Raw genomic sequence first — 26,691 nt, 5'->3', positions numbered from 1 at the left:
CAGGGACCTCACCTCAATGTCACTGTTTAAATTGTCTTAACTTGTACTGAATTTGTCTGTACATGCCCCCGCTTAATTGTAAAGTGCTGCGGAATTTGTTGGCGCTATATAAATAAAAATTATTATAATTATTATTATTATTATTATTATGTGGCACCTCACTGTGTATTACTGTTCATATATTGTAATGTGATGTAATGTTTATATACATACAGTATATATATATATATATATATATATATATTCCAAAAAATGGAGGCAGCTCTCCAACTGTAGTGGGGCTAGAATAGAGGGGGGCACAGTAGTGATAGATGATATCATAGAATAGCGCAGGAGGTAGGGAGCACAGGGGTTAACTGAAGGGGAGGTACAGCAAAGAGCAGGGAAGTATAATCAGGATACTTCCTGATTAGAGACAGACTCCCGGGCAGCCTTGCCAAGGGCAGGGTGCATGCAGTGTATGAGACAGCTACAGGTTATGGGGGTAAAGCTGCGGATGGTAATAAGGGGCCCCAGACTGGAGAATAGTACAGTCGGGCATCAGCTCAATAGGATTATCCTCAGGGCGGTTCTGGGGTCTACGACTGGGGCGGGAGTCAGTAAGATGGAACTCCAGGCACCTTTGCAAGATGGAATCGGACAAGAGGCTGACAGAGAGCTGGTGATGCAGGAAGTACGGAAGGGACACGGATTGTCCACAGAAATGGCATGGATTGTCGGGAGAGAAGGAGAGGTTATAAAGGAAATGGAGTCTGCGCAGAAGGAAGGGAAAGTGCAAGATATGATGCTTTGTGTGAAACGTGCTGCAAAAGTGATGGGTGCCCATGTTATCAGTAAAGTTGAACTGTTTGAAAAGGACTGTGACGCTGCAGTGTTTTATGGAACGTGGAATCCTGAAGCTAGAGTGAAACTGAGGGAACTGAAATGAGTACTCTGCTGCACACATCACACACACACAACAGAAAGGACTCTGTATTTCATCTGCGGGGTGACAGGGTGTGGAAACACTACAGCTTGTTGCCACGACTACCACCCTGGCCGCCTTACACTTGCAGGTTGTAAGCGCTATACAAAAGAGTTTTCAAAATTTCACAAAGCCATTTAAACATTTTCAGATGGAGGAGAATGTTATGCTCTACCAGCAAAATGGGGATCACTTGATAGTGGCAAGTCTGAACTACACCATTGATAAAGCAGCCACAGCTAGTGACTGAGAAGAATCTGTGACTTCTCTGTAGTTAGTGGTCACTACTCACCTGGGTATTCATATGTAGGAATCTTCTCTTTACACCGCTCATCGCCCCTCACATATGTCTCTGTAGTATTAATATGGGTCAGATCTTCACCCTGAAATAAATATTATAAAAGTCACAGACAGATGGAGAAGTCACATCTATGATCAGCTCTAATCAGGGTCGGACTGGCCATCGGGCAGCTCTGGCAAATGCCAGAAGGGCCAGTGCCAGTAGTGGGCTGCTGCGCGCCGACTCACCCTTCCCCCCCCAGCGCCGCCCCTGCTGCATTCAACTATACCGCTCCCTCTCCCATCATTCCCCGCTCTGCCTCTGACACTGTGGGTGCGCACTCACTCCCACTCACTGTGTCCCAGGCAGTGCAGTGGCAGCCGCCGAGACAGGAGCAGGGAGCACCGCAGGCAAAAGGGGAGGTGTATACTACTATGTGGGCTGTACTGTATACTACTATGTGGGCTGTGCTATACACACCTATATGTGGGCTCTGCTGTATACTACTATGTGGGCTGTGCTATTCACTACTATGTCGGCTCTGCTGTATACTACTATGTGGGCAGTGCTGTATACTACTATGTGGGCTGTGCTATATACTACTATGTGGGCAGTGCTGTATACTGCTATGTGGGCTGCACTATATACTAATGTGTGGGCTGTACAGTATGCTACTATGTGGGCTGTGCTATACACTACTATGTGGACTCTGCTGTATACTACTATGTGGGCTCTGCTGTATACTACTATGTGGGCAGTGCTGTATACTACTATGTGGGCAGTGCTGTATACTACTATGAGGGCTGTGCTGTATACTACTATGTGGGCTGTGCTGTATACTACTGTGTAGGCTCTGCTGTACACTACTATGTGGGCTGTGCTATACACTACTATGTGGGCAGTGCTGTATACTACTATGTGGGCTGTGCTATACACTACTATGTCAGCTCTGCTGTATACTACTATGTGGGCAGTGCTGTATACTACTATGTGGGCTGTGCTGTATTCTACTGTGTGGGCTCTGCTGTATACTACTATGTGGGCTGTGCTATATACTACTATGTGGGCAGTGCTGTATACTACTATGTGGGCAGTGCTATATACTACTATGTGGGCTGTGCTGTATACTGCAACATTGGCTGTGCTGTATACTGCTATGTGGGCTGTGCTATCTGCTATGCGGGTTGTGCTATATACTATGGTGGGTATATTATATTCTATGGGGGAGGCCGTGTTATATACTATGTGGCTGTTATACACTATTGTGGGGTATATTATATTCTATGGGGGAGGCTGTGTTATACTATGGGGGGCTGCATTATACTCTAGGGGGGCTACATTATATATTATGGGGAGGTGGGCTGTATTATATTCTATGGGGTGGCTGCATTATATTCTGGGGTGGCTGCATTATACTCTGGGGTGGGTGCATTATACTCTGTAGGGTGGTGGCTGCATTATACTGTATGTGGGCTGCATTATACTGTATCGAGGACTATGGGGAATACGTTATACTATATGAAGAACTATTGCGTGAATTATACTATGGGAAGTGAATTGTACTACATGGATGACTATGGCGGTGCATTATACTATATGGAGCACTATGAGGAGTGTATTATGCTATATGGAGGACTATGAGGAATGTATTATGCTATATGGAGGTCTGAGCAGTGTATTTTAATATATGGAGGACTATAGGGAGTGTATTATACTATATGGAGGACTGTGGTGCACATTATAATATACTAGCTATTGAACCCGTTCTACGCCCGGGTGGCGAGCATTTATATTGGTATATGGTCTCCATCCTGTCATGTGCTGCTCCATCCTGCGTCCCCATCCTGTCATGTGCTGCACCCATCCTGCGTCCCCATCCTGTCATGTGCTGCACCCATCCTGCATCCCCATGCTGTCATGTGCTGCACCCATCCTGCGTCCCCATCCTGTCATGTGCTGCTCCCATCCTGCGCCCCCATTTTGACATGTGCTGCTCCCATCCTGCGCCTCCATTCTGACATGTGCTGCACCCATCCTGCGCCTCCATTCTGACATGTGCTGCACCCATCCTGCGCCTCCATTCTGACATGTGCTGCACCCATCCTGCGCCTCCATTCTGACATGTGCTGCACCCATCCTACGCCTCCATCCTGTCATGTGCTGCTCCATCCTGCGTCCCCATCCTGTCATGTGCTGCACCCATCCTGCGTCCCCATCCTGTCATGTGCTGCACCCATCCTGCGTCCCCATGCTGTCATGTGCCTCACCCATCCTGCGTCCCCATCCTGTCATGTGCTGCTCCCATCCTGCGCCCCCATTCTGACATGTGCTGCTCCCATCCTGCGCCCCCATTCTGACATGTGCTGCTCCCATCCTGCGCCTCCATTCTGACATGTGCTGCACCCATCCTGCGCCCCCATTCTGACATGTGCTGCTCCCATCCTGCGCCCCCATTCTGACATGTGCTGCACCCATCCTGCGCCCCCATTCTCTCATTTGCTGCTCTCATCCTGCGCCCCCATCCTGCTCCCCCGTTCTGTCATGTGCTGCTCCCATCCTGCGCCCCCGTTCTGTCATGTGCTGCTCCCATCCTGCGCCCCCGTTCTGTCATGTGCTGCCCTATTCTGTCATGTGCTGCTCCCATCCTGCGCCCCCATTCTGACATGTGCTGCACCCATCCTGCGCCTCCATTCTGACATGTGCTGCACCCATCCTGCGCCTACATTCTGACATGTGCTGCACCCGTCCTGCGCCTCCATTCTGTCATTTGCTGCTCTCATCCTGCGCCCCCATCCTGCACCCCCGTTCTGTCATGTGCTGCTCCCATCCTGCGCCCCCGTTCTGTCATGTGCTGCCCTATTCTGTCATGTGCTGCTCCCATCCTGCGCCCCCATTCTGACATGTGCTGCACCCATCCTGCGCCTCCATTCTGACATGTGCTGCACCCATCCTGCGCCTCCATTCTGACATGTGCTGCACCCATCCTGCGCCTCCATTCTGTCATTTGCTGCTCTCATCCTGCGCCCCCATCCTGTCATGTGCTGCTCCATTCCTGCTCCCCCGTTCTGTCATGTGCTGCACCCATCCTGCGCCTCCATTCTGACATGTGCTGCACCCATCCTGCGCCTCCATTCTGACATGTGCTGCACCCATCCTGCGCCTCCATTCTGACATGTGCTGCACCCATCCTGCGCCCCCATTCTGACATGTGCTGCACCCATCCTGCGTCCCCATCCTGTCATGTGCTGCTCCCATCCTGCGCCCCCATTCTGACATGTGCTGCTCCCATCCTGCGCCCCCATTCTGACATGTGCTGCACCCATCCTGCGCCCCCATTCTGTCATTTGCTGCTCTCATCCTGCGCCCCCATCCTGCTCCCCCGTTCTGTCATGTGCTGCTTCCATCCTGCGCCCCCGTTCTGTCATGTGCTGCTGCCATCCTGGGCCCCCGTTCTGTCATGTGCTGCTCCCATCCTGCGCCCCCGTTCTGTCAGGTGCTGCTCCCATCCTGCGCCCCCGTTCTGTCATGTGCTGCCCTATTCTGTCATGTGCTGCTCCCATCCTGCGCCCCCATTCTGACATGTGCTGCACCCATCCTACGCCTCCATCCTGTCATGTGCTGCTCCATCTTGCGTCCCCATCCTGTCATGTGCTGCACCCATCCTGTCATGTGCTGCACCCATCCTGCGTCCCCATGCTGTCATGTGCCTCACCCATCCTGCGTCCCCATCCTGTCATGTGCTGCTCCCATCCTGCGCCCCCATTCTGACATGTGCTGCTCCCATCCTGCGCCCCCATTCTGACATGTGCTGCACCCATCCTGCGCCTCCATTCTGACATGTGCTGCACCCATCCTGCGCCCCCATTCTGACATGTGCTGCTCCCATCCTGCGCCCCCATTCTGACATGTGCTGCACCCATCCTGCGCCCCCATTCTGTCATTTGCTGCTCTCATCCTGCGCCCCCATCCTGCTCCCCCGTTCTGTCATGTGCTGCTTCCATCCTGCGCCCCCATTCTGTCATGTGCTGCTGCCATCCTGGGCCCCCGTTCTGTCATGTGCTGCTCCCATCCTGCGCCCCCGTTCTGTCATGTGCTGCTCCCATCCTGCGCCCCCGTTCTGTCATGTGCTGCCCTATTCTGTCATGTGCTGCTCCAATCCTGCGCCCCCATTCTGACATGTGCTGCACCCATCCTGCGCCTCCATTCTGACATGTGCTGCACCCATCCTGCGCCTACATTCTGACATGTGCTGCACCCGTCCTGCGCCTCCATTCTGTCATTTGCTGCTCTCATCCTGCGCCCCCATCCTGCACCCCCGTTCTGTCATGTGCTGCTCCCATCCTGCGCCCCCGTTCTGTCATGTGCTGCCCTATTCTGTCATGTGCTGCTCCCATCCTGCGCCCCCATTCTGACATGTGCTGCACCCATCCTGCGCCTCCATTCTGATATGTGCTGCACCAATCCTGCGCCTCCATTCTGACATGTGCTGCACCCATCCTGCGCCCCCATCCTGTCATGTGCTGCTCCCATCCTGCACCCCCGTTCTGTCATGTGCTGCTTCCATCCTGCGCCCCCGTTCTGTCATGTGCTGCTCCCAACCTGCGCCCCCGTTCTGTCATGTGCTGCTCCCATCCTGCGCCCCCATACTGACATGTGCTGCACTCATCCTTCACCTCCATTCTGACATGTGCTGCACCCATCTTGCCCCTCCATTCTGACATGTGCTGCACCCATCTTGCGCCTCCATTCTGTCATTTGCTGCTCTCATCCTGCGCCCCCATCCTGTCATGTGCTGCTCCCATCCTGCACCCCCGTTCTGTCATGTGCTGCTTCCATCCTGCGCCCCCGCTCTGTCATGTGCTGCTGCCATCCTGCGCGCTGTTCTGTCATGTGCTGCTCCCATCCTGCGTCCCCGTTCTGTCATGTGCTGCTCCCATCCTGTGCCCCCGTTCTGTCATGTGCTGCCCTATTCTGTCATGTGCTGCTCCCATCCTGCGCCCCCGTTCTGTAATTTGCTGCTCCCATCCATATGGCCCATACGCTGCTCCATAAAGGTTTATGGCCCCCATAAAATGCTCCATAGTATATGCCCCGTACACTGCTCCATAAAGGTTGATGGCCCCCATAAGATGCTCCATAGTATATGCCCCCGTACATTGCTCCATAAAGGTTTATGGCCCCCATAAGATGCTCCATAGTGTATGCCCCGTACGCTGTTCCATAAAGGTTTATGGCCCCCATAAGATGCTCTATGGTATATGCCCCCGTACACTGCTCCATTATGGTTTATGGCCCCCATAAGATGCTCCATAGTATATGCCCCGTACACTGCTCCATTATGGTTTATGGCCCCCATAAGATGCTCCATAGTATATGCCCCGTACACTGCTCCATTATGGTTTATGGCCCCCATAAGATGCTCCATAGTGTATTCCCCGTACGCTGTTCCATAAAGGTTGATGGCCCCCATAAGATGCTCCATAGTATATGCCCCCGTACACTGCTCCATTATGGTTTATGGCCCCATAAGATGCTCCATAGTGTATGCCCCGATAATAAACAAGAAAAGGAAAGCCACTATAATGTATGCACCCCACCAAAAGTTATAATAAGTCAAAAAAGCTTTATTGGTAACATATAAAAACAATTAAAACCATACATACAAAACTCCCTCCATATACGTGTGCCCAACACTGCCCAATACACAATACTTCCATATAGTAGTGGAAAACATGCTTCAAATATGGCAGATAGTCAAATAGTATACACATATAAATAATTACTGACAAAAATCCGCCCTGTCCTGATCAGCAAAAGATATATCCATCGATAGCAAAACCCTGTCAGGCTGCAGCTTACCCACAGCAAATAGTCCTCCTGGTATATAATGAGTAGGGCACAAGCAAATACGGCCAAATAATTACCCCAAATAGGAAGAAGGAGCACGGCTGTCACCCGTCCTGAGCATAAGAGGGGAACATGCTGCGGCAGCTAGAAGGTGATCCAGACAGAAGGCTCACAAAATATAGAGAAAATATAGCAAGAACTGGGCAGCCAGCAAGTGAGGGGCAACGGAGGGAGAGCCCTACGCGTATCGCTGTTCAAGACAGCTTCGTCAGGGGAAGTAAGATGCTCTATTGTATATGCCCCGTATGCTGCTGCAATATTTAAAAAAAAAAAAAAAAAACATACTCACCTATCGTCGTTGGGCGCCGAGTGCTTGGGGGCCTGAGCAGGCGGGGACACCGGCGCGCTGTGGGGGTCAGGTGCCGGTATCGCCGCCAGCTCAGGCCCCCCAGCACTTACTATATTCACCTGTCCTCCGTTCCACCGCTGCGCGCCGCCATCTTCCCGGTCCTCTGGCTGTGACTGGTCAGTCAGAGGGCGGCGCCGGCGCGCATTAAGCGCGTCATCGCGCCCTCTGAACTGAAGGTCACAGGCTGAGGACCGGGAAGATGGCGGCGTGCAGCGGTGGAACAGAGGACAGGTGAATATAGCCGATACTCACCCTCCTGGCGCGTCCCTGCTTCTCTGTTGGAGATCTCGGTGTGCGTTCAGTGTTTACACATACCGCGATCTCCTGGGAGCGTCACTCTGTGAGGCCCAGACTGCGCCGGCGCTTGCGCTTTCGCAGTTTATAAAGGCTTCGGACAGAGTGACGCTCCCAGCGTTATATTATAGATGGAGGATTATGGAGTGTATTTTACTAAACAAGTAAATTGCTGCTGTTAGCATTTGGGGCCCCATTTTAAACTTTGCCTAGGGCCCCACTTTGCCTAAAACCGGCCCTGCCTACAAGTGTGCAAATATATTATACATTGAATAAAAGCTCACCGACACAAAAAGAGGACTTACAAATCCTCCAAAAAATTCAAAAAAGTCACAGAAAAAAGCAGAGATGTTTTACCTGCTGAAGCCTCCAACTGAATGCACCAGCAGGGCGCAGCGGACCTGATAAATAATGGCAAACACACAGGTGCAAAAGATACCGATGAAACAACCACTTTCAATCCAGTGTTGGCTGTTTGGCATTAGTGCACAAAAAGATAAGAGATACTTGTCTGTATATGGCATAGTTCACACACGCAATGCAAGGCATCTGGTTTGCAACCTATTAGTAACGCACATACAGGCGGGCTGCCCAGTGCTACAAAATGCATGTTGTGTGAACAGAGGCCAATAGTTTACAGAGCCATCATGGTCCGACTGTGCCCTGCAAGATAAAGTGCAAAAAGAAAACCACATATCAATGTATGTAAGGTATTAGTTTATATTGGGGCCTCAATACGTAAGCTGGCAACCCACGTCACGGGTCCTTACAATTTGCCAGTCCTAACGCTAAACATTGAATAAAAGCTCACCGACACAAAAAGAGGACTTACAAATCCTCCAAAAAATTCAAAAAAGTCACAGAAAAAAGCAGAGATGTTTTACCTGCTGAAGCCTCCAACTGAATGCACCAGCAGGGCGCAGCGGACCTGATAAATAATGGCAAACACACAGGTGCAAAAGATACCGATGAAACAACCACTTTCAATCCAGTGTTGGCTGTTTGGCATTAGTGCACAAAAAGATAAGAGATACTTGTCTGTACATGGCATAGTTCACACACGCAATGCAAGGCATCTGGTTTGCAACCTATTAGTAACGCACATACAGGCGGGCTGCCCAGTGCTACAAAATGCATGTTGTGTGAACAGAGGCCAAGATGGAGGATTATGGAGTGTATTTTACTAAACAAGTAAATTGCTGCTGTTAGCATTTGGGGCCCCATTTTAAACTTTGCCTAGGGCCCCACTTTGCCTAAAACCGGCCCTGCCTACAAGTGTGCAAATATATTATACAGTCACCATGTGACAAGTGGGCCAGTTTAACTTCAAATGCCAGGGCTGAATTTTAGTCCCAGTCCGGCCCTGGCTCTAATCCTGCCATCTCCACCGTTCTCATGAAGCCAGTATGAAACATGTAATACTGGTGGATAAAATAAGACTGAGCATAAGACCTTAACCACCGTCTACACATCATAGGAGAGATCTCAGGACACCTTCTCTCCATCTACCTGATGATTCTGAGGAACATTGGGATCTTCTTGTTTACAGTCCTGTGGAAGAAGAGGACGGGGACATCTCTCTGGTGTTGTCCTCTTACTGGATAGATCTGGAGGAAACACACAGGGACTGAATTCATTCCTTACATACAGATAATACAGATAATTATAGGCTGTGTGTATTTAATCCTTTTACCTGGTGATGTGAGGGGCTGGGGAACCTCCATCATGACGTCCTCATACAGATTATTGTGTAATTCTAAATACTCCCACTCCTCCATGGAGAAATAGACAGCGACATCCTGACACCTTATAGGAATCTGACACATACAATGATACCGTCATCACTCCGATACCTTCATAGTTTTACTGTATAATGTCCCAGCATTCCCAGCAGTGTCACCTCTCCAGTCAGCAGCTCAATCATCTTGTAGGCGAGTTCTAGGACCTTCTGGTCATTGATGTCCTCATGGATCAGGGGGTGAGGTGCAGGCCCCATGACTGGGCACAGGGGTCTTTCCCATCCCTCAGACACAGGGTCCTGACAGTGCTCACTAGAGGTCTTCTTCACTACTGTGTAATCCTGGTTAAGGAGAGGCACATTAATAAATGTCACTACAGACATTTCCAGATTCCTCAACTCTTGAGTTCTGTCCAACAGTTTTATTGCCATAAATAAGAATTATGTAATATGACGCTATCAAAATCTCTCACCTCTCCAGTAAGACGGAAGAGGATCTCTAGGGTGAGGTGTAATATCCTCTCTGCCATCTTGTCCCTCTTCATATCCATTCTTGATGGGTAGTTAAGAAAAATTCTCTTAATATAGAAGATGTCTACTGAAAGGATTGGATATTGTAGGGACCTGAATAGGAAGACGATGAGAGGATGAATCATTACAAAGAATTCTGTGTAATAATAAAATTACTGGAGATAACAAGGGAAACATTTCAGAAGACAGAACGTGTAGATGTTGTATTCTCTAGTCTTGTATGGACTGGAACATAAGGCTAAGTTCACACTGCGTTAGTGAAGTCCGTTCAACACATCTGTTAAACGGACTGCACTAACGCAAGTGCCGACGTTTGCACAGTGCAGCCCGCGTCTCGGGCCATCACTCAATGACGGCACATCGCTAGCGCACGCCCATTGTGGGCGTGCGCTAGCGATGCATCTGCCATTGAAAGTAATGGTGGCATTAACGGACTACGTTACACCACGTTATGCCGCGGTGTAACGTAGTCCGTTAAACGGGTCACACTAACGCAGTGTGAACCCAGCCTTAGCTGAGTTACTGAGTAAGACATCTCCTCCATGCATCCAATCACTGGCTAAGTTACTCACTGCTTCGGCAATTAATTTGCTGTAGGAGTCACAAGTTCGTTGGGGCAGACCAGAAAATACAGAGTCTGGCGGGGACCCAAGCAGCAATTACCGTATTTTTCGGACTACAAGATGCACTTTTTCCCAAAAAAATTTTGGTGGAAAATGGGGGTGCGTCTTCTAGTCGGAATGTACTTACAATTAGTGTGACGGCAGCAGGAGTCGAGTGATTCTATAGCGGTCCGACACTGCAGGGAGATCACACTCCCTTCCTAGGCTGGTGCGGCAGTATTCGGCGGTGTGCAGTGGTGTGGGGCACTGCACATCCACACTGCTGCCATGCGTTAGCCCCTGGTAAAATGTCCACCGGGTTGGCACATGCACACATTGAGATCTCAGGAGATGAGATCTTGGAGCAGAGATCTCAATTTGCAGCGGCATTTTCCCAAAGGCCATTTTACCGGAGGCCACTGCATTGCAGCAGTAGGGGTGTGCGGGGCTCGAGGGCTTTCACAAAATGACAGCGTAGCCCCTGCAACCCTGAGCACTGATGAACCTGCTGCATCAGCCTGGGATGGGATTTCCCAGAGGCCACTGCTTCACAGCAATGGATGTGCAGGTGCTTCGGGCTTTCAGAAAATGTTGGAGGAGCCACAGCACCACAGAACCTACAGCATCAGTCTGCGATAGGAGTCATATCACTGCCGAACCACCGAACACCCCCTGTGACCACCCTCCACCAGTGCTACTGATTTCCCATGGTAAGCTGAATTCGGTCTGTATGATGGACCACCATTTGACACATTTTTTCCCCTATTTTCCTTTTGTAAATTTGGGGTGCGTCTTATGGCCCAGTGCATCATATAGTCCGAAAAATATGGTATATTTTTATTATTTTACAACATTGTTTTTTCTCTGATATCTACTAATAAAACCTATAAAGTTTAGGCCACAGTCAACAAATAGTTTGTTCCTCGGAGTCGGCAGCTGAATACGTTTCTCATAGACTCATCTTCCATAACGCTAATTTACAGATGCTGGAATCGGCATTAGCAATACTGCAGGAGATATTCATTACACAGGACAGGAGAAATAACTACTTCATGATGAGGACGACATCTTCATCTTCTACTACGGCTCTAGAAACATATTTGTCCGAGTCCGTCACTGACTCCATCACCACCGGCCGTCTATATGAATGTTTCCAGTCTTCCCCACACTGTAATCTTCTATCACGTTAGATCTCAGGTCTGATTCACACACAGAAGTTTGAGGCTTTAATAAAAGCTTCTTTGTTTTCAAAAAACACCATGGTCAGAAATTACCATATTTTTTGGATTACAAGACACACTGGACCATAAGACGCACCTAGGTTTTAAATTTTATATATACAGCTCTGGCAAAAATTAAGAGACCACTGCAAAATTTTCATTTTCTCAGATTTTTCTCTTTATAGGTATGTTTGAGTAAAATATACTTAAAGAGGACACCTCATATACTTATTGAATGGGGATACCTTCTACCCTAGGCATATACCAATAGAGAAACAACTAAAGGAACGGTTCCCAATATAACAATTTTTATTAATTAATCTACATAAAATTATTCCATTACAAAAAGACTTTCTTTTATACACATATAGTGGAAAGAGTACATTTCCAATGGTTTTACACCATATATACAGAGGTTTAGCAGAGAAAGAGAATATAGGATCACAAAACTGAAGACCATGTAGCCATATACAGATCCTTTAAATGGCTCACAGCCGTATTTCTGTCCAGCCAATCCATGGGTGTCAAAGGCTGGTATCAAAATAATGAAAGTGCATATGTGCCAATCCTAAAGGAACTCACACATACTATATAACTTACAATAACAAAGATCATTGCACTCCACCCTATAGCCTATATTCATATAATGATCCCATAAGATGGTCCGCGGTTATAATAACAGCCATATTATATCTGCAGTCATGGTGTCCTCAGTGTGATCCAATGGTTACTACACCTCAAACCATGTTTGAGTAAAATGTACACTGTTGTTTTATTTTATAAGGTACTGACAACATGTCTCTGAAATTTAAAGCTAAAAATGTTGTACTTATTTTCAGAAAATGAGAAATTGACAAAATAATAAAAAATAAACAGTGCTTTCAGACCTCAAATAATGCAAAGAAAACAAAGTCTTATTCATGTAGTAACAATACTATTATTTTAACTCAAGAAGAGTTCAGAAATTAATATTTGGTGGAATAACCATGATTTTTAATCCCAGTTTTCATGCGTCTAGGCATGCTTTCCACCAGTCTTTCCCACTGCTTTTGGGTGACGTTATACCACTCCTGGAACAAAAATTTAAGCAGTTCTTCTTTGTTTGATGGCTTGTGACTATCCATCTTCCTCTTGGTTACATTCCAGAGGTTTTCAATGGGGCTCAAGTCTGGAGATTGGGCTGGCCATGACAGGGTCTTGATGTGGTGCTCCTTCATCCACACATTGATTGACCTAGCTCTATGGCATGGGGCATTGTCCTGCTGGAAAAAAACAGCCCCCAGAGTAAGGGAGCATTGCCTGAGCAGAAGGAAGCAAGTGGTTTTCAAGGATAACCTTGTATGCGGCTTGATTCATACTTCCTTCGCAAAGATTAACCTGCCCAATTCCAGCCTTGCTGAAGCATCCCTAGACCATTACCGATCCTCCACCAAATGTCACAATGGGTGCAAGACGCTGTGGCTTCTACGCCTCTCCAGGTCTCCGTCTAACCATTAGATGACTAGGTGTTGGGCAAAGCTGAAAATTAGAAGCATCAGAGAAGATTACCTTACTCCAGTCCTCCATGGTCCAATCCTTAGGGTCTTTGGCAAACTTCAGCCTGGCTCTCCTTTGCTTCTCATTGATGAAAGGTTTTTTTCTAGCTTTACATGACTGGAGGCCTGCCTCGAGGAGTCTGTTATGAACTGTTCTTGCCGTACACTTCACCCCAGCTGCCATTTGCTATTCCTTTTGTAGGTCACTTGATGTCATCCTGGGGTTGCTGAGTGACATTCGAATAAGATGACGGTCAACTCGATCAGTGGAGAGTCGCTTTCGCCCTCTGCTGGTCTGTAGCTTTGTTGTCCCAAATGTCTGCTGCTTGACCTTGTTGTAATGGACTACAGTCCGTCTACTAGTAAAGCCAGAATTGAGCCCATCTTTTCCTCACTCAAGACTTTTCTTTTCAACTCCTTTGTCATGGTTAAAATAATTTTTTCATTTAAATTAATTTTGGACTATTTCTAGCACTTGTTTGGTCATCCAGCTTGTCCTATTGCAAGAGGATTGTGAAGACCACTACAGTGGTTTTTATACTTTCCCTCGTTAAATAAGATTTTGTTCATCTGATCACCTAATCCGAATCACATTAAGTAGAATGAGGTGTACTTTGGTTGGAATTGAACTGATCCTGGAATGGAATGGCTGTCAGACATGTAGAGATGGTGATTTTTAGAAAACTGTGCAGTGGTCTCTTAATTTTGCCAAAGCTGTATATGTTCCAAACCTGATATAAGTGGCTCCATTCAGGTATATATAATATCTATCATGGTATGCATGTCCTCATTCAGTTATATATAGCCACCAATCCAGGTATACGTGCCCCCCATTGAGTATACATGGCCCCTTATCCTGGTCTATATGGCCCCCACCCCCATCCTGGTTTACATGATTAACCATCCTGGTATATATGGCTGGCCCCCATCCCGGTATACATGGCCCCCCTTTCTGGTATACATGGCAACCCATCCTGGTTCACATGGCCACCATCCCCATCCTAGTATACATGGCCCCCATCTCCATCATAGTATACATGGCCCCTATCCCCAACCTCATATACAGTACATGGCCACTATCCCCATTTTGGTAAACATGGCTCCCATCATTATCATGGTATAGATGCCACCTAATCCTGGTAAACATGGCCCCATCATGCTGCTCACTTAAAAAAATAAACGATTTTACTCACCTTCCCTCTGCTCAGCGCCATGTTTGATTCCATCAGCTGATTTCAGAGTGTAAGCAGCACAACGTGTAAGTAGCCTCCACACGCAGAGGTCAGCTGCTGGGAATATTCACTGCTCCCCACACCCATATTTTTGGGCGTGGTGAGCAGTGAATATTCATTTTCTTTAATAGTGGTTGGGCGATCATGTGTGCCCCCTATTAAAGAGAATGAATATTCACTGCTCCACAGGCCCAGTGAGAGGGACTATGGGTGAGAGGGACTATGGGTGTGGGGAGCAGTGAATATTCATGTTCTTTAACAGTGGGCAGATGTGTTAGCCGCAGCTGCTGGCTTCTGCCTCCTGTAACCTGCTCCTCTGTCTCTGCCACTTCCCCCGGGCCCATAGTCACTATAAGGTATATCTGGGCTATAGGACGCACCCTTTTCTCTAAAATTTTGGAGGGAAAAAGTGTGCCTTATTGTCCAAAAAATATGGTACTTGACTCTAAAGTCTCCATATACAGTGTTTTTTGGGGTTTATTTCTGGCCTTAAGGTACCGTTACACTAAACGACTTACCAACGATCACGACCAGCGATACGACCTGGCCGTGATCGTTGGTAAGTCGTTGTGTGGTCGCTGGGGAGCTGTCACACAGACAGCTCTCTCCAGCGACCAACGATCAGGGGAACGACTTCGGCATCGTTGAAACTGTCTTCAACGATGCCGAAGTCCCCGGTTAACCAGGGTAAACATCGGGTTACTAAGTGCAGGGCCGCGCTTAATAACCCGATATTTATCCTGGTTACCATTGTAAAAGTAAAAAAAACAAAACACTACATACTCACATTCCGATGTCTGTCACGTCCCCCGCCGTCAGCTTCCCTGCACTGACTGTGTCAGCGCCGGCCGTAAAGCAGAGCAAAGCGGTGACGTGACCGCTTGTCAAGAAAATAGACACCAACAATTCTTGGAAGAAGAAAAAAAACATAAAAAAGCAGAAGACACAATCTAATATTTTTTAACACGCTAAAGATTTGTTTTTAAATTGACTCTTTTGGACCCCAGAACATAGATGTACACTGCAGGGACAGAACAGGTGCGGCTGTAACAAAAACCCTGGCAGTTTAGGGGTGGATGACTGTATGAAAATAGTCGTGCATTCAGGCTTCCACTATGCCTTCATAAGACCTTCACACCAGCGGAGAGGAATTATTTCATCGGGGACAGGGAGTTGCAAGCTATGAAGTTTGCCTTTTCGGAGTGGAGACACCTCCTGGAGGGGGCTCATTTTCCATTCTAAGTGTACACTGACCACAAAAATGTGGTTTATTTACAGACAGCCCAGCGGCTAAACTCTCGCCAGGCTAGATGGTCCTTGTTCTTCTCCCTCTTAGACTTCACCCTCCATTATCTTTCCGGGGAGAAGAACATCCGTGCCGAGTCTCTCTCCCGTTCCGTAGTGTCATAAGTGGAGGAGGAGGAGGAGCCTCGGCTAATTGTCCCCTCAGAGAGCATGAGAACTGTGGCCCAGGTCTCCTTATAGTCTGTACCTCCAGGCAAGACTTTTGTTCCACCTAATTTGCAACCGGAGGTTCTCTCTTGGGCTCACTCGTCCTCCAGGGTGGGTGGACATTTTGGGACCAAGAGGACATCTGAGCTCCTGGCGAGGACGTACTGGTGGCAGCATATTGCCTGTGACATAGTAACATAGTTATTAAGGTTGAAGGAAGACTTTAAGTCCATCTAGTTCAACCCATAGCCTAACCTAACATGCCCTAACATGTTGATCCAGAGGAAGGCAAAAAAAACCCCTGTGGCAAAGAGTAAGCTCCACATTGAGGAAAAAATTCCTTCCCAACTCCACATACGGCAATCAGACTAGTTACCTGGATCAATGCCCTATCAAGGAATCTAGTATATATATACCCTGTAACATTATACTTTTCCAGAAAGACATCCAGTCCCCTCTTAAATTTAAGTAATGAATCCCTCATTACAACATCATACGGCAGAGAGTTCCATAGTCTCACTGCTCTTACAATAAAGAATCTGCGTCTGTTATTATGCTTAAACCTTCTTTCCTCCAGACGTAGAGGATGCACCCTTGTCTCAGGTCTATGATTAAAAAGATCATCAGAAAGATCTTTGTACTGTCCCCTCATATATTTATACATTAAAGTAAGATCACCCCTTAGCCTTCGTTTTTCCAAACTAAATAGCCCCAAGTGTAATAATCTATCTTGGTATTGCAGACCCCCAGTCCTCTAATAACCTTGGTCGCTCTTCTCTGCACCAGCTCTAGTTCAGCTATGTCTTTCTTATACACCGGAGACCAGAACTGTGCACAGTATTCTAAGTGTGGTCAAACTAGTGACTTGTATAGAGGTAAAATTATGTTCACCTCATGAGCATCTATGCCTCTTTTAATGCATCCCATTATTTTATTTGCCTTTGTAGCAGCTGCCTGACACTGGCCACTAAATGTGAGTTTGTCATCCACCCATACACCCAGGTCTTTTTCATTGACGGTTTTACCCAAAGTTTTAGAATTAAGCACATAGTTATACATCTTATTACTTCTACCCAAGGGCATGACCTTACATTTATCCCCATTAAAGCTCATTTGCCATTTATCAGCCCAAGCTTCTAGTTTACATAAATCATCCTGTAATATAAAATTGTCCTCCTCTGTATTGATTACCCTGCAGAGTTTAGTGCTATCTGCAAATATTGAAATTCTGCTCTGAATGCCCCCTACAAGGTCATTAAAGGGAACCTGTCACCTGAATTTGGCGGGACCGGTTTTGGGTCATATGGGCAGAGTTTTCGGGTGTTTGATTCAGCCTTTCCTTACCCGCTGGCTGCATGCTGGCCGCAATATTGAATTGAAGCTCATTCTCTGTCCTCCGTAGTACACGGAGAATGAACTTCAATCTAATGCATGCAGCCAGCGGGTAAGGAAAGGGAAAATCAAACACCTGAAAACTGCACCCATATGATCCAAAACCGTTCCCGCCAAATTCAGGTGACAGGTTTCCTTTAATAAATATGTTTAATATAAGAGGGCCCAATACTGACCCCTGTGGTACCCCATTGCTAACCGCGACCCAGTCCGAGTGTGCTCCATTAATAACCACCCTTTGTTTCCTATCTCTGAGTCAGCTCTTAACCCACTTGCACATATTTTCCCCTATCCCCATTATTCTCATTTTATGTATCAACCTTTTGTGTGGGACCATATCAAAAGCTTTTGAAAAGTCCATATACACTACGTCCACTGGGTTCCCTTGGTACAGTCCGGAACTTACCTCTTCATAGAAACTGATCAAATTAGTCTGACATGAACGGTCCCTAGTAAACCCGTGCTGATACTGGGTCATGAGGTTATTCCTCTTCAGATACTCCAGTATAGCATCCATTAGAATGCCCTCCAGGATTTTACCCACAGTGTAGGTTAAGCTTACTGGCCTATAATTACCGAGTTCAGTTTTTGTCCCCTTTTTGAATATTGGCACCACATTTGCTATACGCCAGTCCTGTGGTACAGACCCTGTTATTATGGAGTCTTTAAAGATTAAAAATAATGGTCTATCAATGACTGTACTTAATTCCTGCGGTACTCGGGGGTGTATCCCATCCCGCCTGGAGATTTGGTAATTTTAGTGATTTTTAGACGCTGCCGTACTTCCTGCTGAGTTAAGCAGGTGACATTTAATGGGAAATTTTTGTTATCACTGATCATATTGCCCGCCATGGAATTTTCTTATGTAAATACTGATGAAAATAGTAATTTAGTATATTGGTTTTTTCCTCATCCTCATCCACCATTTCACCCAGACTATTTCTAAGGGGGCCAACACTATCATTTTTTTAGTTTCTTACTATTTACGTAGTTAAAGAATATTTTGGGATTATTTTACTCTCTCTGCCAATGAGTCTCTGTCACGATCCATGTTTGGATCTGTGGCAGATCTGGTTTTCCTTTGATTTAAACCTTTTTTCCTTTTCTGGTCATTGGGGGTTAATGCAGTTTTCTCCCCCCGGTGGCCGGTGGTGTTATTGCATAGCATTGCTGCTAGGTAAGCTGATGTTTGTGACCACTCCCACCATCCTATATAAGGTCACCTGTGCATCAGCTGACTGTTGGTTATACAGTTCCTTTGGAGACCAACCTTGCAGTAGCCGCTCCCTGGTGTCAGCCAAGTCTGGTGTTTGGAGCTCAGTTTTTTGTATTATCTTTGTTGTGGAGTTTGCAGCGGCGTGCACAAGCTAAGTTCTGAGTTTTGTTATTTTGTAGTTTGTGCATTCACCTTTTGGTATCGTGTTCCCCTCACTCTTATATTATTTATTTGCTTTGTGGTGCCGTTTACACTGTTCACCCACTGGGGTGGGGGTTGGGAGTTTAGTACATGGTTTAACAGGAGACAGTGACAGGTCGGTGACTTGGGCCTACCTACCTTCAAGGGTACCCCCAAGTTAAGGAAAGACAGGGCTTCCCCTAGCCTGAGGGGAGCATTACACAAGTCGTAAACAATATACATCTGCGTATAGGGGCTTGTCATGAAGAGTAGTTATCATGCTACGTCTTGGAGGGCATACCAACTCCCATGGTTTTAGGACTCCCTTGGTTGAAAAGACATAACCCGGTCATAGACTGGTGGTCCAGGGAAGTTGTCAGCTGGGGTCAGTCGTGTAAGGACTGCTGCCCGGGAGCTACAATCTCTGCCGTTCTTCTAAAACCTACCCCTTCCCCTTCAGTGGGGCAGCAGAGGTGCTGCCAGGGACTAGAGGCAAGACTATACCCTCACTACAGGTTAACCCAGTGGGTCAGAGACCTCTTAGGAGGAGGGGTCAGAGGAGGGTGGTGGGTCCCTCTGAGCATAATGGGGGTGTGAGTTTGGCAACACAGGGGGACGCCTTTGTTGTCAATTCTTCAAAGAATTCTCCGTCCTGTGGCAAACGTTTGCATGGAAATAAACGTTCAGGTCCGGACCTGTGTGTGAATGAGTACGTATGGGTGTCCACCAAAAACATCAGGTGGAAGTGTGCAACTGGGACCTGGAGTTCCAGGGTGATTGGGCCATATCGGGTGTCGGCCATTCTCAGCCCGGAGACGTTTCAGTTGGAGTTACCCCCAGTTATGCAGGTACACAACTCATTCCCCAGGTCGACCCCCTGGAGATTTATGGCTCCTCCGGAGACTTAGTTGGTGACATTTTCATCAGGTTGCGTTTGTCATAAACCTGAGAGTCAGGTGACTGCCGAGGTGAACTCTGGTGGATCGAGGTGTCCTCGCTGTAGGTAGGTCTGGTGAGGTCTGATGTTGAGTGTCCTGAGGCCACTCATTGAAAGGGGGGCACTGTCACGATCCATGTTTGGATCTGTGGCAGATCTGGTTTTCCTTTGATTTAAACCTTTTTTCCTTTTCTGGTCATTGGGGGTTAATGCCGTTTTCTCCCCCCGGTGGCCGCTGATGTTATTGCATAGCATTGCTGCTGGGTAAGCTGATGTTTGTGACCACTCCCACCATCCTTTATAAGGTCACCTGTGCATCAGCTGACTGTTGGTTACACAGTTCCTTTGGAGACCAACCTTGTAGTAGCAGCTCCCTGGTGTCAGCCAAGTCTGGTGTTTGGAGCTCAGTTGCTGTATTATCTTTCTTGTGGAGTTTGCAGCGGCGTGCACAAGCTAAGTTCTGAGTTTTGTTATTTTGTAGTTTGTGCATTCACCTTTTGGTATCGTGTTCCCCTCACTTTTATATTGCTTATTTGCTTTGTGGTGCCGTTTACACTGTTCACCCCCTGGGGTGGGGGTTGGGGGTTTAGTACAGGGTTTAACAGGAGACAGGGACAGGTCGGTGACTTGAGCCTACCTACCTTCAAGGGTACCCCAAAGTTAAGGAAAGACAGGGCTTCCACTAGCCTGAGGGCCAGTTCAGGGGCCCAGATTCCTCATTTCCTGGTTTCCTATCTCTGACCTGTGACACTCTGTCTCCATCTTTGCTGCCTTGATTTGCTTTTTACAGAATTTAATTAATTTTCTGTATTTAATGCCTCATCACTACCTACTTCTTTTAATTCTCTAAATGCTTTCTTTTTGTCACTTATTGCGCCCCTTACAGCTCTATTTAGCCATATTGGTTTCCTCCTATTTCTAGTACGTTTATTCCCATACGGTATATGCTGTGCACAGGTCCTATCCAGGATGCTAATAAACGTCTCCTATTTTCTTTGTGTATTTTTATGTCTCAGGATATCGTCCCAGTTAATTGCACTAAGATCATCTCTCATCCATTGGAAATTTGCCCTCCTGAAGTTTAGTGTCCTTGTAACCCCTCTACTACACATCTTATTAAAGGATACATGAAAACTTATTATTTTGTGATCACTATTCCCCAAGTGACCCCCAACCCTTATATTTGATATGCGGTCTGGCCTGTTGGTTAATATTAGGTCTAGCAGTGCCCCCCTTCTTGTTGGGTCCTGAACCAGTTGTGAAAGTTAGTTGTCTCTCATAGTTGTCAGACACCGATTACCTTTGCTGGAACTACAGGCTTCTGTTCCCCTATCTATTTCATTTTAGTTGAAGTCCCCCATAATAATGACTTCTCCTTGAGTCGCAGCATCATCTATTTACTTTACGAGGATATTCTCCATTGCTTCCATTATTTTTGGAGACTTATAACAAACCCCTATCAGTAATTTATTATTTTTCCCCCTCCCCTTATCTCCACTCACAGGAACTCTACATTTTCATTAGATTTACCTATATTATCACGCAGGATGGGTTTTAAGGATGATTTTTCATATAGACACACCCCTCCCCCTCGCTTATCCATTCGGTCATTTCTAAGCAGATTATAACCCTGCAAGTTAACAGCCCAGTCATAGCTCTCATCCAGCCACGTTTCAGATATCCCCACCAAGTCATAATTATGCTTCAACAACATTAATTCTAATTCCTCCATTTTGTTGGCGAGGCTTCTGGCATTAGTATACATACACTTTATGTATCTCTCTGTACCTGTATTCTTTCTTAAATTATTAATTGTTCTAACCCCACCCCCCATGCCACCACCACCCCCAACTTCCTAATTTGCGCTCAGGTCTTTATCTGCACTATCTTCCCTTCTAGAACCTGTAGCCAACTGAGAAGTCGGCCCAGTTCTGCAGGAACCCAAACCCCTCCTTCCTACACCAATTCTTGAGCCACTTATTAACCTCCCTAATCTCCCATTGCCTTTCTGGCGTGGCACGTGGTACAGGCAGTATTTCGGAAAATACCACCTTGGAGGTCCTTGCTTTCAGCTCGCAGCCTAATTCCCTGAAATCATCTTTAAGGACCTTCCACCTACCTCTAATTTTGTCATTTGTGCCAATGTGCACCATGACCGCTGGGTTCCTCTCCAGCCCCTCCCAGTAATCTGTCAACCAGATCAGCGATGTGTCGGACTCGATCGCCAGGTAGGCAGCACACCGTTCGATGATCCCGGTCTTTGTGACAGATTGCCCTATCTGTTCCCCTAATAATTGAGTCCCCCACTACCAGCACCTGTCTGGCCTGCCCTGCTCTCCTGTTTCCTCTCTTACTTGAGCAGTCACTCCTCCGGATTTCAGAGGACATGCCTTGCTGCAGCAGTGCTATCCTTGTACTGGCACCCCCCTCATCTGCCAACTTAGCTAACTTATTGGGGTGTGCCCAATCAGCACTAGCCTCCCTGGCACTCTTCCCTCTACCCGGCCTTATAACTGTCACCCAGCTTGCTGCTCCACTGTCCTGCAGCTCCATCCTACCATCCCCCTCATCTATCCCATTGAGCTCAGTGAGCAGAAGACTCCTTTCCATATTGTCACTGGATCTCAGTGTTGCCAGCTGCACATTTAGATTCAGAATCCGGGCTTCCAAATGCACAACGTGCTCACATCTCGCACAGCAGTATGCACCCTCAACTGGCTGATCAAGGAATGCATACATATGGCAAGATGTACACTGGATTGTTGTGAATTCTGTTGTCAAGCTCCCTCCTGTGGTCATGAATGGTACTTCGGCTGGTTCTGTCCATGGGCTTCCTCTGGTGGTTGTGAGTGGAGCTGCGGCTTCTGAGTTTCCTTCTACAGGTGACAAGGTTAATTCGTTAGCTGGCTGCTCTATTTAACTCCACTTAGATCATTGCTCCACGCCACCTGTCAATGTTCCAGTATTGGTCTTGCTCTCTCCTGGATCGTTCTTGTGACCTGTCTTCCCAGCTGAAGCTAAGTTACTGCTGTTTTTTCTCTGGTTTGCTATTTTTCTGTCCAGCTTGCTATTTTGATTTTTGTCTTGCTTGCTGGAAGCTCTGGGACGCAGAGGGAGCGCCTCCGCACCGTGAGTCGGTGCGGAGGGTCTTTTTGCGCCCTCTGCATGGTCTTTTTGTAGGTTTTTGTGCTGACCGCAAAGTTACCTTTCCTATCCTCTGTCTGTTCAGTAAGTCGGGCCTCACTGTGCTAAATCTATTTCATCTCTGTGTTTGTATCATTATATGGGGGGGCTGCCTTTTCCTTTGGGGAATTTCTCTGAGGCAAGGTAGGCTTTATTTTTCTTCTCTAGGGCTAGCTAGTTTCTTAGGCTGTGTCGAGTTGCATAGGGAGCGTTAGGAGCAATCCACGGCTATTTCTAGTGTGTGTGATAGGATTAGGGATTGCGGTCAGCAGAGTTCCCACGTCTCAGAGCTCGTCCTATATTATTAGTAACTATTAGGTCATTCCGTGTGCTCTTACCCACTAGGTCCATTATTGTCCTAACCACCAGGTCATAACAGTACAGGTGGCCCAAAGTATTAATGCATCTCAATAGAGGGATAAGAGAACTTCTGAGACCATTTTTTTTTCTTTGCACTGTGTTTTGTTTCTCATTTCCCCTACACCTTTGGGTGGTTCAGGACACAGGTGTAGGTATGGACATTCAAGGTCTGTCCTCTTGTGTAGATCATCTCACTGCAAGGGTACAAAACATTCAAGATTTTGTGGTTCAGAATCCGATGTTAGAGCCTAGAATTCCTATTCCTGACTTATTTTCTGGGGATAGATCTAGGTTCTTGAATTTCAAAAATAATTGTAAACTGTTTCTAGCTTTGAAACCCCGCTCCTCTGGTGACCCCGCTCAACAAGTAAAAATCATTATTTCTTTGCTGCGTGGTGACCCTCAAGACTGGGCATTTTCCCTTGCGCCAGGAGATCCTGCATTGCGTGATGTTGATGCGTTTTTTCTGGCGCTTGGATTGCTTTATGATGAACCAAATTCAGTGGATCAGGCAGAGAAAATCTTGCTGGCTTTGTGTCAGGGTCAGGATGAAGCGGAGGTGTACTGTCAGAAGTTTAGAAAGTGGTCTATGCTTACTCAGTGGAATGAATGTGCCCTGGCAGCAATTTTCAGAAATGGTCTTTCTGAAGCCCTTAAGGATGTCATGGTGGGATTTCCCACGCCTGCTGGTCTGAATGAGTCTATGTCTTTGGCCATTCAGATCGATCGGCGCATGCGTGAGCGCAAAGCTGTGCACCATCTGGCGGTGTTCTCTGAGCATAGGCCTGAGCCTATGCAGTGTGATAGAACTTTGACCAGAGCTGAAAGGCAAGAACACAGACGTCGGAATGGGCTGTGTTTTTACTGTGGTGTATCCACTCATGCTATCTCCGATTGTCCTAAGCGCACTAAGCGGTTCGCTAGGTCTGCTACCATTGGTACGGTACAGTCGAAATTTCTTTTGTCCGTTACTCTGATTTGCTCTTTGTCATCCTATTCTGTTATGGGATTTGTGGATTCAGGCGCTGCCCTGAATTTGATGGACTTGGAGTTTGCTAGGCGCTGTGGTTTTTTCTTGGAGCCCTTGCAGTGTCCTATTCCATTGAGAGGAATTGATGCTACGCCTTTGGCCAAAAATAAGCCTCAGTACTGGACCCAATTGACCATGTGCATGGCTCCTGCACATCAGGAGGATATTCGCTTTTTGGTGTTGCATAATCTGCATGATTTGGTCGTTTTGGGGTTGCCATGGCTACAAGTCCATAATCCAGAATAGGATTGGAAATCTATGTCTGTGTCCAGCTGGGGTTGTCAGGGGGTACATGGTGATGTTCCATTTTTGTCTATTTCGTCATCCACCCCTTCTGAAATCCCGGAGTTTTTGTCGGATTACCGGGATGTATTTGATGAGCCCAAATCCAGTGCCCTACCTCCTTATAGGGATTGCGATTGTGCTATCAATTTGATTCCTGGTAGTAAGTTTCCTAAGGGCCGACTGTTCAATTTATCTGTGCCAGAGCACGCCGCTATGCGGAGTTATGTAAAGGAATCCTTGTAGAAGGGTCATATTCGCCCGTCGTCGTCACCATTGGGAGCAGGGTTCTTTTTTGTGGCCAAGAAGGATGGTTCTTTGAGACCTTGTATTGATTACCGCCTTCTTAATAATATCACGGTTAAATTTCAGTACCCTTTGCCGCTACTGTCTGATTTGTTTGCTCGGATTAAGGGGGCTAGTTGGTTCACCAAGATAGATCTTCGAGGGGCCTATAATCTTGTGCGTATTAAACAGGGCGATGAATGGAAAACAGCATTTAATACGCCCGAGGGCCATTTTGAGTACCTGGTTATGCCATTCGGGCTTTCCAATGCTCCATCAGTATTTCAGTCCTTTATGCATGACATCTTCCGAGAATACCTGGATAAATTCCTGATTGTATATTTGGATGATATTTTGGTCTTCTCGGATGATTGGGAGTCTCATGTGAAGCAGGTCAGAATGGTGTTCCAGGTTCTTTGTGCGAATTCTTTGTTTGTGAAGGGGTCAAAGTGTCTCTTTGGTGTTCAGAAGGTTTCATTTTTGGGTTTCATTTTTTCCCCTTCTACTATCGAGATGGACCCTGTTAAAGTCCAGGCCATTTATGATTGGACTCAGCCGACATCTGTGAAGAGTCTGCAAAAGTTCCTGGGCTTTGCTAATTTTTATCGTCGCTTCATCAGTAATTTTTCTAGTGTTGCTAAACCGTTGACTGATTTGACCAAGAAGGGTGCTGATGTGGTCAATTGGTCTTCTGCGGCTGTGGAAGCTTTTCAGGAGTTGAAGCGTCGTTTTTCTTATGCCCCTGTGTTGTGCCAGCCAGATGTTTCGCTTCCGTTTCAGGTGGAGGTAGATGCTTCTGAGATTGGAGCAGGGGCTGTTTTGTCGCAAAAAAGTTCTGATGGCTCGGTGATGAAACCATGTGCCTTCTTTTCTAGAAAGTTTTCGCTTGCTGAGCGCAATTACGATGTTGGCAATCGAGAGTTGTTGGCCATGAAGTGGGCATTCGAGGAGTGGCGTCTGTTATGAAAGGTAATTCAGTACCACAATGGACATAGAGGTCAGCGCACATACAGTGACCTGGCAATAACCCAAAAAACAAGGACGAGCTCTGAGACGTGGGAACTCTGTTGACCGCAATCCCTAATCCTATCCAACCACACTAAAGGCAGCCGTGGATTGCACCTAACGCTGCCTATGCAACTCGGCACGGCCTGAGAAACTAGCTAGCCTGAAGACAGAAAATAAGCTTACCTTGCCTCAGAGAAATACCCCAAAGGAAAAGGCAGCCCCCACATATAATGACTGTGAGTTAAGATGAAAAGACAAACGTAGAGATGAAATAGATTTAGCAAAGTGAGGCCCAACTTTCTGAACAGAGCGAGGATAGGAAAGGTAACTTTGCGGTCAACACAAAACCCTACAAAAACCACACAGAGGGGGCAAAAAGACCCTCCGTACCGAACTAACGGCACGGAGGTACACCCTCTGCGTCCCAGAGCTTCCAGCAAGCAGTAAAAAACAAATTGACAAGCTGGACAGAAAAAAACAGCAAACAAATAGCAAAGAGGAACTTAGCTATGCAGAGCAGCAGGCCACAGGAACGATCCAGGAGGAAACAGGTCCAATACTAGAACATTGACTGGAAGCCAGGATCAAAGCACTAGGTGGAGTTAAATAGAGAAGCACATAACGACTTCACCACATCACCTGAGGAAGGAAACTCAGAAGCCGCAGTACCACTTTCCTCCACCAACGGAAGCTCACAGAGAGAACCAGCCGAAG

At 47.1% G+C, this 26,691-nt stretch overlaps 1 protein-coding gene across 4 annotated transcripts in view; it reads right to left on the bottom strand.

Annotated features, from left to right (window-relative positions):
* The window catches only part of LOC138663418 (zinc finger protein 345-like), a 127,605-nt gene that overhangs the window by 14,942 nt on the left and 85,972 nt on the right, over nt 1–26,691 (bottom strand). For all 4 annotated transcript variants that reach the window (XM_069749617.1, XM_069749614.1, XM_069749615.1 and 1 more), the window contains 5 exons: nt 10,006–10,156; nt 9,695–9,874; nt 9,488–9,611; nt 9,304–9,401; nt 1,257–1,347 (listed from right to left, as the gene is read on the bottom strand). In XM_069749617.1, coding sequence (XP_069605718.1) covers nt 1,257–1,347; nt 9,304–9,401; nt 9,488–9,611; nt 9,695–9,874; nt 10,006–10,083 — 571 coding nt within the window. In that variant the 5' untranslated portion in view covers nt 10,084–10,156. The remainder of the gene's footprint in view (nt 1–1,256; nt 1,348–9,303; nt 9,402–9,487; nt 9,612–9,694; nt 9,875–10,005; nt 10,157–26,691) is intronic.

Source organism: Ranitomeya imitator, chromosome 2, assembly GCF_032444005.1.
Source record: "Ranitomeya imitator isolate aRanImi1 chromosome 2, aRanImi1.pri, whole genome shotgun sequence".
Taxonomy (NCBI): domain Eukaryota; kingdom Metazoa; phylum Chordata; class Amphibia; order Anura; family Dendrobatidae; genus Ranitomeya; species Ranitomeya imitator.
Note: the sequence above shows the minus strand (reverse complement) of the source record. Positions and strands in the feature narration are given on the sequence as shown.